This window comes from Ranitomeya variabilis, chromosome 2 (assembly GCF_051348905.1).
Source record: "Ranitomeya variabilis isolate aRanVar5 chromosome 2, aRanVar5.hap1, whole genome shotgun sequence".
NCBI classification, from domain to species: Eukaryota; Metazoa; Chordata; class Amphibia; order Anura; family Dendrobatidae; genus Ranitomeya; species Ranitomeya variabilis.
This window is the reverse complement of record NC_135233.1, coordinates 13,723,581-13,741,028: the sequence shown is the minus strand read 5'-3', so window position 1 is coordinate 13,741,028 and position 17,448 is coordinate 13,723,581. Positions and strand designations below refer to the sequence as shown.

The following is a 17,448-nucleotide window of genomic DNA, read 5'->3' as shown; positions in this document are numbered from 1 at the left end:
CTGCACGGAGCCACCATCACTGCACGGAGCCACCATCACTGCACGGAGCCACCATCACTGCACGGAGCCACCATCACTGCACGGAGCCACCATCACTGCACGGAGCCACCATCACTGCACGGAGCCACCATCACTGCACGGAGCCACCATCACTGCACGGAGCCACCATCACTATATGGAGCCACCATCACTATATGGAGCCACCATCACTATATGGAGCCGCCATCACTATATGGAGCCGCCATCACTGCACAGAGCCGCCATCACTGCACAGAGCCGCCATCACTGCACAGAGCCGCCATCACTGCACAGAGCCGCCATCACTGCACAGAGCCGCCATCACTATACGGAGCCGCCATCACTATACGGAGCTGCCATCACTGCACAGAGTCACCATCACTGCACAGAGTCACCATCACTGCACAGAGCCACCATCACTGCACGGAGCCGCCATCACTGCACAGAGTCACCATCACTGCACAGAGTCACCATCACTGCACAGAGTCACCATCACTATACGGAGCCGGCACCCAGAGTGGTTGGTGAGATTGGAGCTAGCGCTGATTGTATCAGTTTAACCTCTCAATGCCAAAGTACTGCAGAGCGCTGTACAGATAATCAGGAGATCACAGGTGGAAGCCCCCTAATCGAACTAATAGTGTAAAAATCAATGAATATTTTAAAAAAACACAAAGGAAATGTTTACATTTCCCTCATTTGCTCCAAACAATTAAGTGTAAAAAATGAGCACACGTGGTGTAATAAAATATAAATATTTACCCCACATAGTTACCTTTGTTTATTTTAACTTTCACCATGTGGATAAAACCGCGCTAATAAGTATAGATCATGGAAAATGGAGACAAAAACAAAAGGTCTGAATTTTTTACAGCCCCTAAAAGATAAAGAAGAACTTTCTAAGTTTGGGACGGCTGTAATGGCACTGACCGGGAGACTCCTGTCACCAGGTTGTTTTTAAACACAAATATAAAAGGAAAAACAATGGTGGAATTGTGTTTTTTCCCGTCTTGGAATATTGCACATATGACTGTGTAGATGGAAGAATAAAAAAAGTTATGACTTTTAGAAGGAGGCAAAAATGAACGCACAGAATTGAAAAATCGCCCGGTCGTTAAGGGCTGAAATATATTTTTGCTATTACACAAATAAAGAACTTTTGTTGTAACAAATGTTTCGCCCTGCAGCCTCCATAAAAGGAGACATGTCAGAGCCGAGCGTCTGCGTGCTGGAGAACATGACGGACCCTGCAGATGCCTCTGGGGGTCTCTCTCGTCCGCGGTGCCGAGGGTGGCGGTTCCTGGGTAACCAGCGCTCGGTGATTAACGTCTTGGCGTCTCGAGTCGCAGCTACCTGGTAAATCACAGCATCTGTATTCAAAGCAGACTCATTAGCGGGATGAGAAGTCTGAAGAGGACGCACTCGAGATGTTGCTATGAGGAGTCAAGCATCCACTGACCTCAGCATCAATCTAACTATGGGTTTTTTTTCCCAGAAAAATACAATGCGTCACATGAAAAGAGCCTGTTCTCATGGTGAACATGTGCTCCGGGCCCTAACAAGCTGCTCTGTGAACCGGGAGCCCCCGTCTGAGCAGAACCTCGCGCCGTCTGATGAGCAGGACCTCGCGTCGTCTGATGAGCAGGACCTCGCATCGTCTGATGAGCAGGAGCTCGCGTCGTCTGATGAGCAGGACCTCGCGTCGTCTGATGAGCAGGACGCGGCTCAGGAACAGGAGTCAGAGAAGGAAACGGGCGAGAGATGGAAATATTCAGCTTCTGTTATGTAAATTACAACCTAAAGTCACACAATCTGCCCTCCCCATATAACTAGTGTCACTGCCATCATACATGTGGTCATGGGATCAACAAGTCCCTTCTTTTCTCACAAACTAGCGCTCCCGTCATCCCAGTAGTGCACCTCACCATCCCAAACCTTAGCCGACAATCTAATGCGTCTGGGAACAGGTTACAGCTCTGCCCACAGCTTCCCGTGCCCATCATGCTGCCTTACCACCATCACCACCCATTCCCCTTCACCAGCGGACCACCCCCAATGACTCAGACCGTTACTGCTGCATTTAGGGCCGGGTTATCAAACTTAAATACACAGAGGACCAAAATTAAAAACTTGGCCAAAGTTGTGGGCCAACCGGAATACTTGTCTAAAGTTGAAGGTTTTTCTTATTAAATATAATGGTGAAACTTTTCATATGGAAATAGACTTATGGGGCTTGTCTCACGAACAAAGTAAGTTTTAATTAATAGATCCTAGAATAAAATTAGCACATAATCACAAATGGAGCATACTGAAATAATAAAATATTATATAAGAGCAGTAAAAAAAAAAACATACGGGCCAATGGTCTAATTGTTATTACATATTTAAAAGGATAAAAAACACTGAATAAATAATACAGATAAAGTATGATGCCAACAAAAGTGCCCCCAAAAACAGAATGATACCCCCACATGGTATTATGACCATACTGCCCCCCCACAGCAATGTATGGTGACACATCACTGTATGATGTCTAAACTGTGATCCCCATACAGCCCTCCACATATAGTATAAGGGCCCCACATAGTCCTCCATACAGTAGAATGGGCCCCACATAGTCCTCCATACAGAATAATTGGCCCCACAAAGTCCCCCATACAGAATAATGGGCCCCACATAGTCCTTCATACAGTAGAATGGGCCCCACGTAGTCCTCCATACAGAATAATGGGCCCCACAGTCCTCCATACAGAATCATGGGCCCCACGTAGTCCTCCATACAGAATAATTGGCCCCACATAGTCCTCCATACAGAATCATGGGCCCCACGTAGTCCTCCATACAGAATAATGGGCCCCACATAGTCCTCCATACAGTAAAATGGGCCCCACATAAATTTTGCCCTTGGGCCAGAGTATAACGTGTGCTCTATGGTATGCAAGCTGACTTTCTGTATCTTAGAAGGGACAGCATGCACCTAGTCCATCTACCCCCAACCTATAACCAGGTTACTTAGGATCCTAAAGATACACCCCATCTCCCAAATTCCCTGGTTCCCAGGGTTGCTTTCCAGTTTCCACCCTGATCTACATTTGCTTGCCCCTTCCTGATCTTCTGACAGTCTTCAGTCTACTTTGACCACTAGTTTATCCACCAGATTAATTAAGCTCCACCTGCCCTGACGTCAACTACTATGACTACTCTTTACAGAGCTCACCTTGGACTTCATCCACAATGGTAACGGAGAATACTTTGAGGTTGTGTCCTGGGAAGCCCAACTGTATACCCTGGACAGGGGCAAGGTCTCAAAGGGTGAACAGGGGCCCCAGAGTCCCCACTCCGCAGATTAGCTCAAATCAGATCCATTGCAACCCAAGGGGTCCATTTCTTCCATGTGGACTTTGTGTGGGTCTCTCAGCTTCCAGGACACCTCCGAATGACACGAGAATAAGGAGACCTGGCTTTAATGGGTTTTTTTTCCATTTTTGAGTGGCCTCAGCATTTGCGCCATGTGACCATACAGACGCCCACGCTGGGTTTCCAGATTATGCGGACACAGACTTGCAGAATACACGCAGCTTAAATCTTGTCAATTAGGAGTGAATTAAACATGAGTTTACTGACAACGTGCAAATGAAATTCAGCTGGCGACAGACTCTCCGTACACTTGGCAATCCTGACAGAAACTCGCGCTGCCGAGCACCGAGGGCGATGTAGAACGAGAACTTGGAATGAAACAACCTGTGAGCGCAAAGACAACGTCGACACTGGCCCCGATCAACAGCAAACATCTCATTACGATTCAGCCACGAAAGAGGAGAAAACCGAGATATTCATCTCCTTCACGGATGGGCCGGATGGTGGGATATTTACAGTCCCCTCCTATTGTTCCATGCCCGGCCGGTGACTTGTCTCATCACTAATTCATGTGTTTATCTCGCTCTTCTCCAGTTTTCCTGCCGCTGAGTTGGTTTCTCCATCTTTGGACTTGCGTGTTCCTTTCTTCCCGGTGGGATCAGCGGCTCCTACACGTGGAGGTCAACAGCACGCATGAGAAGATCGTGATCCAGGAACTCTTCATCTTTCAATACTTCTCCTCCGACAATCCTCTTCTGACTCTTCGGTTTGAGTTGGAGCCAATCCTCCCCGTCAGTCACCTCTCTGCCCCCAACACCTTGACCAATGTGTTTCCGTTCGCAGTAGACATTTCTCATTAATGTGTTGCAAAAAGGTGAAAATGTAGAGATTTGCTACTAAACAAAGTCTGATAAAGCCTTAAGACGAGCAGAGGAGCGGAGCCATCACTCAACACAGATTCAATGTATTGCACGTTTCCTGGAGCAAGTTCAGGGGTGAAGAGAACAGAATCTAGCAGCTCCTTAGAAGTAGTAACTCTAAAAATCATTATCGACCCTTTAAAAGGGCTTTGCCACATGAGTTAGGAGAAGAAGCCAAATCAAACTCCATTTGTTAGACACGTCTTTCGGGGTGTTTGCCCCTCACTAGTGCAAGTCAGAAGAACTGGTTGGATGGGTGTGAGGCCTTTGAGAAGGTAAAGTTTCATCTTTTGGAGAGCACCAAGTTGGCGTAAAGACTTACAAGCTATTCGATGTGTCCCTGGCACTTTAAATATTGCGAAGGTCAGCGACCTTTGGCATAATGAGAAGACGAAGAGATTCACATATGTAATAATAAAGGCCACACAAAGCTACCGGCTGCTGCAATCGATGACACTTCTCCTCCACAATTACGCCTCCGCGCCGGCTCCATTTATTGGGAACTTTAATGCTCACAAGTTTGAGATTCATTAAACACCTCTGACGGGCGATCAATGGCGACTTTTTACATCAGTGCAGCGTTGGAGGGCGGATTATTTATGTGCTAATAACTGGCTCAAGTGATTGAAGTGACAATTAACTGCACTGAGGAAAGTATCACAGGCCGAACAAATGCAAGACAGGTATATGCTATATACTGTGTGCTACGTGAAAATGAGGACTGTGCTCCATAAAGGGGCAGTGACCAATCCAGAGCCCAAAAAACGACAATTAAAACATCTTGTTTGGTTGCAGTCACCGGCTCAGTTGATTAAACAAAGGTTTAGGGACACAAATAACAAGAGTTCATGGCCCTGCTCTCACCTCAAGTAATTTATGTCATGCTGACCTTTACATCAACAGCCGCATCTAATAAAGGGCAATTGTGCAGCACCAAAGAGATGAAAGCACAGGCTGCACCGAGAGGTGTCACCGCTGATCTCTGGTGATGGACAGGAGGCATTCTCAGTGATGTCACCGCTGATCTCTGGTGATGGATAGGAGACATTCTCAGTGATGTCACCGCTGATCTCCGGTGATGGATAGGAGGCATTCTCAGTGATGTCACCTCTGATCTCTGGTGATGGATAGGAGGCATTCTCAGTGATGTCACCGCTGATCTCTGGTGATGGATAGGAGACATTCTCAGTGATGTCACCGCTGCTCTCTGGTGATGGATAGGAGGCATTCTCAGTGATGTCACCGCTGATCTCTGGTGATGGATAGGAGACATTCTCAGTGATGTCACCGCTGATCTCTGGTGATGGATAGGAGACATTCTCAGTGATGTCACCACTGATCTCTGGTGATGGATAGGAGACATTCTCAGTGATGTCACCTCTGATCTCTGGTGATGGATAGGAGGCATTCTCAGTGATGTCACCTCTGATCTCTGGTGATGGATAGGAGGCATTCTCAGTGATGTCACCGCTGATCTCTGGTGATGGATAGGAGACATTCTCAGTGATGTCACCGCTGATCTCTGGTGTTGGATAGGAGGCATTCTCAGTGATGTCACCGCTGATCTCTGGTGATGGATAGGAGACATTCTCAGTGATGTCACCGCTGATCTCTGGTGATGGATAGGAGACATTCTCAGTGATGTCACCTCTGATCTCTGGTGATGGATAGGAGACATTCTCACTGATGTCACCGCTGATCTCTGGTGATGGATAGGAGGCATTCTCAGTGATGTCACCTCTGATCTCTGGTGATGGATAGGAGGCATTCTCAGTGATGTCACCTCTGATCTCTGGTGATGGATAGGAGGCATTCTCAGTGATGTCACCGCTGATCTCTGGTGATGGATAGGAGGCATTCTCAGTGATGTCACCTCTGATCTCTGGTGATGGATAGGAGACATTCTCAGTGATGTCACCGCTGATCTCTGGTGATGGATAGGAGGCATTCTCAGTGATGTCACCGCTGATCTCTGGTGATGGATAGGAGGCATTCTCAGTGATGTCACCTCTGATCTCTGGTGATGGATAGGAGTCATTCTCAGTGATGTCACCTCTGATCTCTGGTGATGGATAGGAGGCATTCTCAGTGCTGTCACCGCTGATCTCTGGTGATGGATAGGAGGTATTCTCAGTGATGTCACCGCTGATCTCTAGTGATGGATAGGAGGCATTCTCAGTGATGTCACCTCTGATCTCTGGTGATGGATAGGAGACATTCTCAGTGATGTCACCGCTGATCTCTGGTGATGGATAGGAGACATTCTCAGTGATGTCACCGCTGATCTCTGGTGATGGATAGGAGACATTCTCAGTGATGTCACCGCTGATCTCTGGTGATGGATAGGAGGCATTCTCAGTGATGTCACCTCTGATCTCTGGTGATGGATAGGAGACATTCTCAGTGATGTCACCTCTGATCTCTGGTGATGGATAGGAGACATTCTCAGTGATGTCACCGCTGATCTCTGGTGATGGATAGGAGACATTCTCAGTGATGTCACCGCTGATCTCTGGTGATGGATAGGAGGCATTCTCAGTGATGTCACCGCTGATCTCTAGTGATGGATAGGAGACATTCTCAGTGATGTCACCGCTGATCTCTAGTGATGGATAGGAGACATTCTCAGTGATGTCACCGCTGATCTCTGGTGATGGATAGGAGGCATTCTCAGTGATGTCACCGCTGATCTCTGGTGATGGATAGGAGGCATTCTCAGTGATGTCACCTCTGATCTATGGTGATGGATAGGAGACATTCTCAGTGATGTCACCGCTGATCTCTGGTGATGGATAGGAGACATTCTCAGTGATGTCACCGCTGATCTCTGGTGATGGATAGGAGGCATTCTCAGTGATGTCACCTCTGATCTATGGTGATGGATAGGAGACATTCTCAGTGATGTCACCTCTGATCTCTGGTGATGGATAGGAGACATTCTCAGTGATGTCACCTCTGATCTCTGGTGATGGATAGGAGACATTCTCAGTGATGTCACCGCTGATCTCTGGTGATGGATAGGAGACATTCTCAGTGATGTCACCGCTGATCTCTGGTGATGGATAGGAGGCATTCTCAGTGATGTCACCTCTGATCTCTAGTGATGGATAGGAGACATTCTCAGTGATGTCACCGCTGATCTCTGGTGATGGATAGGAGGCATTCTCAGTGATGTCACCTCTGATCTCTGGTGATGGATAGGAGACATTCTCAGTGATGTCACCTCTGGTGATGGATAGGAGACATTCTCAGTGATGTCACCTCTGATCTCTAGTGATGGATAGGAGGCATTCTCAGTGATGTCACCGCTGATCTCTGGTGATGGATAGGAGACATTCTCAGTGATGTCACCGCTGATCTCTGGTGATGTATAGGAGGCATTCTCAGTGATGTCACCGCTGATCTCTACATTAGATACTTTGTATCATCACAGCCGCTTTGATATAGAGTCACCCTTTGCCAGAGATGTACATAGTTTATATTCAGCGGCAACGTGCTGTTTTTTTCCGCCTGTTTGATATTGTGGACGTGAAATGGATTTCGATGGCGTTTTATTTCCTAGTCATCACAGGATCAGAATCTGGCATGTTACTGAGATAAAAGAGTATCTCACGGCAGTGTGGTTGTGATTCTGAGCAGGGAATAGAGCCATCCTGCTCCAGCCAACCCTCATGTATTATAGTCTATGGTGGTGGAGAACAGCGGATTGTATCACTGCGTCATTTCTGTTTCCAGGTCTTCTGTACGGACGGTTTTTCATTTACCATGAGAGTTCTTGCCCTTTAATTCTGCACAGTGTTGTCTGCTGTTCCTCGCTGGTAATCTCCGCTGTGTTACAGGTTAGTAATTACATGGATCCCTGTAATCCGCTGCCCTCTTTGCTGTTCCCTGCAGGGCATTTATCCTGGGTCCCGGCCCCTCTGACATGTTTGCAGAGCCCTCCTGTGCTCCAGTGTTCAGACCTCGGATGCCGGAGTCTTGTACGTCCCAGCTGGTTTCAGCACTTGTAGATCTGCGAGACTCACAAGTGGGAAGATGATTTGCAAGTAATTAGTAATTTTCTCCCAGGGGATTAAACGAGCTTCTCGGAGGACAGAAGGATGGGATTCTGGTGCATCTCGGCGTGATGTTACGGATGTAACGCTGCAGATCGTTTACTGACGAGAGTCCGAGTAACAGCAGTTAATTAGAGTTCAGAGCGTCAGGAACCCTCAGCATCATCCAAGTATCAGGTGGGAAAGAGCGACGGCCACATCTGGAGATTGTGAGGTTTTTACTCAACTCCCATTGATTTTATCAGGACACGACGTGACATGTTCTGACACGCGGCATCACAGGAACGTTCTCCAGAGCCGCAGACAATGGAATAACGCATGCACTTTGTGTAATAGGCTGCATGGCGGAGACAAAAAACAAGGTAGTGGTCTCCAGTGATAAGTTAGTGGTCTCCAGTGATAAGTTAGTGGTCTCCAGTGATAAGGTAGTGGTCTCCAGTGATAAGAGCCGTGCGAAGATCCATCACGGATTTATTCCATTCTCTCTTATCTCACAGAGAAACCAACCCGGGAAACAACATGTCACTGCTGAGCCCTGCACCCACTGTCCACTCCAAGGAGGCCCCCACCATGACCAACCTTTGTGACTATACAGGCCACTCCACATAGATACTAGCACCACGGACGAGGTGTCCTTCTGACGGTATGTGCGACGTGGTCCATAATCCACCACCAATGAGTGAGGTGTCCGGTCTTACAGTCTAAACCTCAACACTTCAGTCGGAAATGGGAGGGTCGGCGTTATCAGTCTTTGTGCTCCTCGTTTACTCTTCTACTGTCCTATCCAGCCACGCTGCGAGTGCCACGATCGGTAACCTACTGCCCAGCCTCTACTCCAAAATCCAGATTCCAGCCCCAAAGGGACTATTCTTAAGATGTTTCACTGTATAGTGAAGAGTCGTCCTAAGAAGAGTCCTTGTGTTAGAAATCAGGAAAGCTCTAGCAGAATCTGGACCTCAGACCTGACAATCAGGAGGCCCGATCCTCTCCTGACCCAAGTCCACATCCATTCCAGATCTGCCCCCACATCTGGGTCCCTCCCCGCTCCTTATCCACATCCATGTCAGATCTACTCCAACCCTGCATAGTTGGGAATGGAAAACGTGTCTCCATGAGGTCACCCCCCCGTCCTGTATGGAGTATATATGAGATCCCTTCACACGATCTCCAGGCCATGCGCCCACAGCCCCCCAGTCTTCTATCCAGGCAGTGATGGTCTGCTTCGTATACCCGGCTCCCAACACCCCATACTGTGCCAATGTATATAGGTTCATTACAGGCGAGACTGACGAGGCAGAGTTGTCAGGGCTCCGGTATATACACTCACTGCTCCCAGCAGGGTTGTCAGGGCTCTCCGGTATATACACTCACTGCTCCCAGCAGAGTTGTCAGGGCTCCGGTATATACACTCACTGTTCCCAGCAGAGTTGTCAGGGCTCCTGTATATACACTCACTGCTCCCAGCAGGGTTGTCAGGGCTCCAGTATATACACTCACTGCTCCCAGCACAGTAGTCAGGGCTCCAGTATATACACTCACTGCTCCCAGCAGAGCTGTCAGGGCTCCAGTATATACACTCACTGCTCCCAGCAGAGGTGTCAGGGCTCCCGTATATACACTCACTGCTCCCAGCAGAATTGTCAGGGCTCCGGTATATACACTCACTGCTCCCAGCAGAGGTGTCAGGGCTCCCGTATATACACTCACTGCTCCCAGCAGAGTTGTCAGGGCTCCGGTATATACACTCACTGCTCCCAGCAGGGTTGTCAGGGCTCCCGTATATACACTCACTGCTCCCAGCAGAGTTGTCAGGGCTCCCGTATATACACGCACTGCTCCCAGCAGAATTGTCAGGGCTCCAGTATATATACTCACTGCTCCCAGCACAGTTGTCAGGGCTCCAGTATATACACTCACTGCTCCCAGCAGAGTTGTCAGGGCTCCTGTATATACACTCACTGCTCCCAGCAGAGCTGTCAGGGCTCCAGTATATACACTCACTGCTCCCAGCAGAGCTGTCAGGGCTCCAGTATATACACTCACTGCTCCTAGCAGAGGTGTCAGGGCTCCTGTATATACACTCACTGCTCCCAGCAGAGGTATCAGGGCTCCTGTATATACACTCACTGCTCCCAGCAGAGTTGTCAGGGCTCCAGTATATACACTCACTGCTCCCAGCAGAGTTGTCAGGGCTCCTGTATATACACTCACTGCTCCCAGCACAGTAGTCAGGGCTCCAGTATATACACTCACTGCTCCCAGCAGAGGTGTCAGGGCTCCCGTATATACACTCACTGCTCCCAGCAGAGTTGTCAGGGCTCCCGTATATACACTCACTGCTCCCAGCAGAGGTGTCAGGGCTCCTGTATATACACTCACTGCTCCCAGCACAGTAGTCAGGGCTCCTGTATATACACTCACTGCTCCCCGCACAGTAGTCAGGGCTCCAGTATATACACTCACTGCTCCCAGCAGAGGTGTCAGGGCTCCCGTATATACACTCACTGCTCCCAGCAGGGTTGTCAGGGCTCCCGTATATACACTCACTGCTCCCAGCACAGTTGTCAGGGCTCCTGTATATACACTCACTGCTCCCAGCAGAGCTGTCAGGGCTCCAGTATATACACTCACTGCTCCCAGCAGAGTTGTCAGGGCTCCAGTATATACACTCACTGCTCCTAGCAGAGGTGTCAGGGCTCCTGTATATACACTCACTGCTCCCAGCAGAGTTGTCAGGGCTCCGGTATATACACTCACTGCTCCCAGCAGAGTTGTCAGGGCTCTAGTATATACACTCACTGCTCCCAGCACAGTAGTCAGGGCTCCTGTATATACACTCACTGCTCCCCGCACAGTAGTCAGGGCTCCCATATATACACTCACTGCTCCCAGCAGAGGTGTCAGGGCTCCCGTATATACACTCACTGCTCCCAGCAGGGTTGTCAGGGCTCCAGTATATACACTCACTGCTCCCAGCAGAGCTGTCAGGGCTCCAGTATATACACTCACTGCTCCTAGCAGAGGTATCAGGGCTCCTGTATATACACTCACTGCTCCCAGCAGAGTTGTCAGGGCTCCAGTATATACACTCACTGCTCCCAGCAGAGTTGTCAGGGCTCCGGTATATACACTCACTGCTCCCAGCAGAGTTGTCAGGGCTCCAGTATATACACTCACTGCTCCCAGCACAGTAGTCAGGGCTCCAGTATATACACTCACTGCTCCCAGCAGGGTTGTCAGGGCTCCCGTATATACACTCACTGCTCCCAGCACAGTTGTCAGGGCTCCTGTATATACACTCACTGCTCCCAGCAGAGCTGTCAGGGCTCCAGTATATACACTCACTGCTCCTAGCAGAGGTGTCAGGGCTCCTGTATATACACTCACTGCTCCCAGCAGAGCTGTCAGGGCTCCAGTATATACACTCACTGCTCCCAGCAGGGTTGTCAGGGCTCCCGTATATACACTCACTGCTCCCAGCAGAGCTGTCAGGGCTCCCGTATATACACTCACTGCTCCCAGCAGAGTTGTCAGGGCTCCAGTATATACACTCACTGCTCCCAGCAGAGTTGTCACAGAGGGTCACATGTACAGGCTATTGGATGCTGTGTTACATAGGACTGCAGGTCACATGTACAGGCTATTGCATGCTGTGTTACATAGGACTGCGGGTCACATGTACAGGCTATTGCATGCTGTGTTACATAGGACTGCGGGTCACATGTACAGGCTATTATATGCTGTGTTGCATAGGACTGCGGGTCACATGTACAGGCTATTATATGCTGTCACATAGGACTGAGGGTCACATGTACAGGCTATTGCATGCTGTGTTACATAGGACTGCAGATGACCAGCTCTGCATTTCCTCGCCTTTTTCCATTACACACATTGGGGCTGTGAGACGCGGAGGTTTCTCGGGGATCTGTCACATTTTACGCCACGTTTCTGTCTGTACTTGTTCCAATTCTCGCTCTGCCTTGGGGACGCAGAATTCACTTTCGGAGGAGCGCGGTGTTTGGGAAGAGGCCGGGGAACGTGACCGCACCAGTTCTATTTAATGCCGGGGAAGCGGCGGTGCGCAGGATTCGGTCCCCGATGACAATACTGAAGATTCTTGTAAACACAGCATTGAATTCAGAGGCACAGCTGGAGCAGGCTGGAGCTGCATTCACCCCCGGAGCTGCGCTCTTACCTGTGTCACAGGATCTTTTGGTTGGTGTGGTTAGGGAGACGTGAGCTGTATCTGTGCAGGGCCCACCTGGAAAACAGAGAACACGACAATCACAGGAGCCGAAAACATCACTGTCCTCAGACCTACACCTGGGGGCACAGCCGTCCGCTCAGGGGGCATCATCTCACCAGCTCGGTGCCTGTGCCATGCTTTACACTGCAACTCTGATCAAGACTAAACACTGCTGCTGTGATAAGTAATAATCACCAGCTATTGCCCATAAATATCATCAATGCAAATCAGTGCTCCTCCATACTTTACACTGCAGCTCTGATCATCACTCCAGGTACTTGTGCTACCTGGAGCTGGAAGGTTTAGTTTGACTCTTTGCACATGAAGTCAATGGTGCTAATATGTTCATCAATAGACTGTCCCTGTACTTTACACTGCGTCACATCCCGCCCCCGTACTTTACACTGCATCACATCCCGCCCCTGTACTTTACACTGCATCGCGGCCCTGCCCCGTACTTTACACTGCATCACGGTCCTCCCCCGTACTTTACACTGCATCACGGTCCTCCCCCGTACTTTTCATTGCATCGCGATCCTCCCCCGTACTTTACACTGCATTGCGGTCCTCCCCCGTACTTTACACTGCATCGCGGTCCTCCCCCGTACTTTACACTGCATTGCGGTCCTCCCCCGTACTTTACACTGCATCACGGTCCTCCCCGGTACTTTACACTGCATCACGGTCCTCCCCCGTACCTTACACTGCATCGCGATCCTCCCCCGTACTTTACTTTACACTGCATCACGGTCCTCCCCGGTACTTTACACTGCATCGCGGTCCTCCCCCGTACTTTACTTTACACTGCATCACGGTCCTCCCCGGTACTTTACTTTACACTGCATCGCGGTCCTCCCCGGTACTTTACACTGCATCGCGGTCCTCCCCCGTACTTTACACTGCATCATGGTCCTCCCCCGTACCTTACACTGCATCGCGATCCTCCCCCGTACTTTACTTTACACTGCATCACGGTCCTCCCCGGTACTTTACACTGCATCGCGGTCCTCCCCCGTACTTTACACTGCATCGCGATCCTCCCCCGTACTTTACTTTACACTGCATCACGGTCCTCCCCGGTACTTTACACTGCATTGCGATCCTCCCCGGTACTTTACACTGCATCGCGGTCCTCCCCCGTACTTTACACTGCATCGCGATCCTCCCCCGTACTTTACACTGCATCACGGTCCTCCCCGGTACTTTACACTGCATCGCGATCCTCCCCCGTACTTTACTTTACACTGCATCACGGTCCTTCCCGGTACTTTACACTGCATCGCGGTCCTCCCCCGTACTTTACACTGCATCACGGTCCTCCCCCGTACCTTACACTGCATCGCGGTCCTCCCCCGTATTTTGCAGTGCAGCTCTGATCGTGCATCATAGTCTCCCCGAAAAATCATCGCAGGGTTTTATTTTGTGCTCTATCCTGTGTCCATGAGAACAGTAAATTATCCCTCCCTCTTGTTTCACCATCTTGTCAATTCTATTTGTTTCTATTATATTTGATAACTGATTTGCATTGAATGTTATATGTATTATATCTTGGTGTGATTCCATTCTGTAAATTTCTATTGAAAAATCAATAAATACACTCCCTGACAGAAGTTATGTCGCTTATCCATGTTATGTAAATAAAAGCTTATAACCCGACGTTAAATTAATCCATTGGTTGTATAAATTATTCTTTTGAAAGCTGAAACTCTATGAAACGTGGTTTAGGTTAAGAAAATAAATTGGCATCAATGCAGAAATATTGATCAGTTAATGGACACAGAATGGTCAGATTTTGGCAAGACAAAAGTTTTGTCACCTGGTCATATAATGCACCCAATCATAGTCTACATCTTCACCTGTGCTCAGTAAATGATCGGTTAATTAGTGTGTGTGTATGAAAAGAAACCCAGCACCCCAGATCTTCACTTGAACTGCAACTTGAGCTCAGACAACATGCCAAAATTCCACCCTGCGACCAAAGCCTGGATTATCAAAAGGCTGAACACCAGATCCACTGCAGAGGTGGCTGGCACCTTTAATGTGTCTCAGCGTCAAGTACAAAGAATTAAACAAAGATTTGAAGAGACTGGAGATGTGTTTGACAAGCCCAGGTCTGGCAGACCCCGCAAGACAACTGCTCAGGAGGAACGTTTGTTGGTTAGAAAATCCAAAGCAAGCACCTATTCCACTGCAGCAGAGCTCCAACAGGCCTGGTCACCTCAAGTCCCTGGGTTAACTAGAACAGTTTGTAGGATTCTGTCTGGAAATGGCCTCCATGGTCGAATCAGTGCCCAGAAGCCGGCACTAAACAAAAGGCAAATAAAAAACCGTGTGGCATTTGCAAAGTCCCACAGCCTGCTAAACAGATGGACGCTGGAAAAGTGGCAGAAGGTGGATTTCTCTGATGAATCTTCAGTAGAATTACACCACAGCCACCGCAAATACTGCAGGAGACCTACTGGAGCCCGTATGGATCCAAAATACACCCAGAAAACAGTTACATTTGGTGGTGGAAAGATCATGGTCTGGGATTACATTCAGTATGGGGGTGTGCGAAACATGTGCAAGGTGGAAGGCAATATCAATAGCCTAAAATATCAATAAGTATTAGCTACCTCTTATGTTCCAAATCATAAAAGGGGCCAAACTCTGCAGCAGGATGGTGCTCCATCTCATACATCCATCTCTACAACAAAGTTCCTCGAGGCAAAAAAGATCAAGGTGCTCAAGGACTGGCCAGCCCAGTCACCAGACATGAACATCATTGAGCATGTTTGGGGTAGGATGAAAGAGGAAGCTTGGAAGACAAAACCAAAGCATCTAGATGAACTCTGGGAGGCATGTAAGACTGCATTCTGTGCTGTTCCTGATGACTTCATTACTAAATTGTATGAATCATTGTAGAACCGCATGGATGCAGTCCTTCAAGCTCATGGAAGTCACACAAAACATTAAATATGACTAATAGCGCCACAACGTCATTCACCAATGTTATGCAACATATATTTGTATTTTAAGTTAATTATTTGTTTGAATATCACATTACTTTCTGTGGGCGACAAAACTTTTGTCTTGCCAAAATCTGACCATTCTGTGTCCATTAACTGATCAATATTTATTAAAGTTAAGAATTTATTTTCTTAACCTAAACCTCATTTCGGAGGGTTTCAGCTTTCAAAAGAATAATGTATACAACCAATGGATGAATTTAACGTCAGATCATAAGCTTTTATTTACATAACATGGATAAGCGACATAACTTCTGTCAGGGAGTGTATTCAGTTATAAAAAAAAACAACAGTAAATCAGCTGGTCAATGGACTTTATACTGCAGCTCTGATAACACCAAGATATTAGGGAATTTTTCTAGGAGCCAGTTTTTATGAAGTGATTTGCACAGATCTGTAGATCAGTGTGCAATCATCCACCATACTTTACGCTGCAGCTTTGATCGTGCCTGCACATACTTCTGCTAAGATATTAGGAACTTTTGCCATGAGCTACATTTCGGCTACCATAAACCAGGCAATCGTTCACACAGCAATTCCAGAACATTTCATTAACATAAACTTGAGAAGACGAGGGTGCGAGTCGCTTTACATGTAATAACCTTCCTATAACCAGAGATCTATAAAAAGAAGGGAGAATCATCCGTGAAGTTCAGCGCTTCCCTCATTTCATGCGCAGTAAATGTATGTGAAAGCAGCCGAGAGATACAAAGTAGAAGAAAGTGAAGCCGGCGCCTGTGCGACTTGTCGGAGCGGAGCCGGCCGTTAAATAATCTAGAGGATTATCAGGTCTCCAATGTTCCTGGAATGAGAGAAATGCCAGATTTGTAATGCAAATTGCCTAATGAAGCAGCGGGAGAGCGCGCGAGCGAGCGGCCTATTTCTGGTGGGAGGATTGACGGTCTTCATCATTAATGCTCACGCTTCCCTCAAGATGAACTTACCTGGATTCCTGCATCACTCCAGTCCGGCCGCTGGGACTCAGGCAATTTCTCTTCTAATTAATGGGGCCGCACTGGGCTTAGGGAGCCCAATTAATGGAGGCTTTTGATGGCCTTGTCTCCAGGGGACATGGTTGAGTGCAGCAGCTGAGAGGAGTAGGAGTGCTGGGAATAGCAGAACCGGTCTGAAACTGTGCTAAATATATATAGCCCAAGAAGAACGTGTCATGGTCCAAACTCTCTCGTCGTGGTCCTGCCATACAGTCCCTCATCGGTCTGTCCGAATCTAAGGCTTCTGCTCAAACAAGCAGCATGATAGGAGCTGTAGTCTTAAAGCTCCACTAGTAAATCGCTAATATGGTCTCTTGGTTACAAGACAGAACAACTCTGACCAAAGCCGACTGATTCAGGCTCAGGACCATGTACAACTCCTGTCCCATGTTACAGGATCGAGGCACCACCCATGACCATGTCCTACTTCTATCCAAGGAAGGACGTTCAGAGCACGAACATACGCAGAGACAGGCAGCAGCGGTAAGTGGTACCCCTGAACACGACACGTCAGAACCTCAGATGTGCTGAGGTCTTTCCAATAATGTTCTCAGGTCCACCAAGCGATTAGACAGTTCTGTACAGACCCATGGACGGCGCCGCTTGTCCAATTGTACAGAACAATGCATTGCATCAGGAGCATACCAACTCCACGAGTCCCATCACAGTGTAGAGATCCCCATCGGGAGAGGATTAGGCCCTGGGTCTGGTATATGAGCATAGACGGCTCCGCCCGACCGGTCAGACACCATACGGCAGCGTGAGACTGAAGACCAACCATGGTCCTGAGGATTGGAGGCTGAAGCTTTAGAAGCAGCCAAGAACAAGACACGCACCACTTGTTTAAGAAGT

At 48.4% G+C, this 17,448-nt stretch overlaps 1 protein-coding gene across 5 annotated transcripts in view; it reads right to left on the bottom strand.

The window, feature by feature from the left end:
• ZFAND3 (zinc finger AN1-type containing 3) overlaps nt 1-17,448 on the bottom strand; it is a 164,950-nt gene that overhangs the window by 29,838 nt on the left and 117,664 nt on the right. For 4 of the 5 annotated variants that reach the window (XM_077282035.1, XM_077282038.1, XM_077282039.1 and 1 more), the window contains exon 4: nt 12,546-12,611. The exons of the other annotated variant lie outside the window; for it this stretch is intronic. In XM_077282035.1, coding sequence (XP_077138150.1) covers nt 12,546-12,611 — 66 coding nt within the window. The remainder of the gene's footprint in view (nt 1-12,545; nt 12,612-17,448) is intronic. 5 annotated transcript variants of the gene reach the window in all.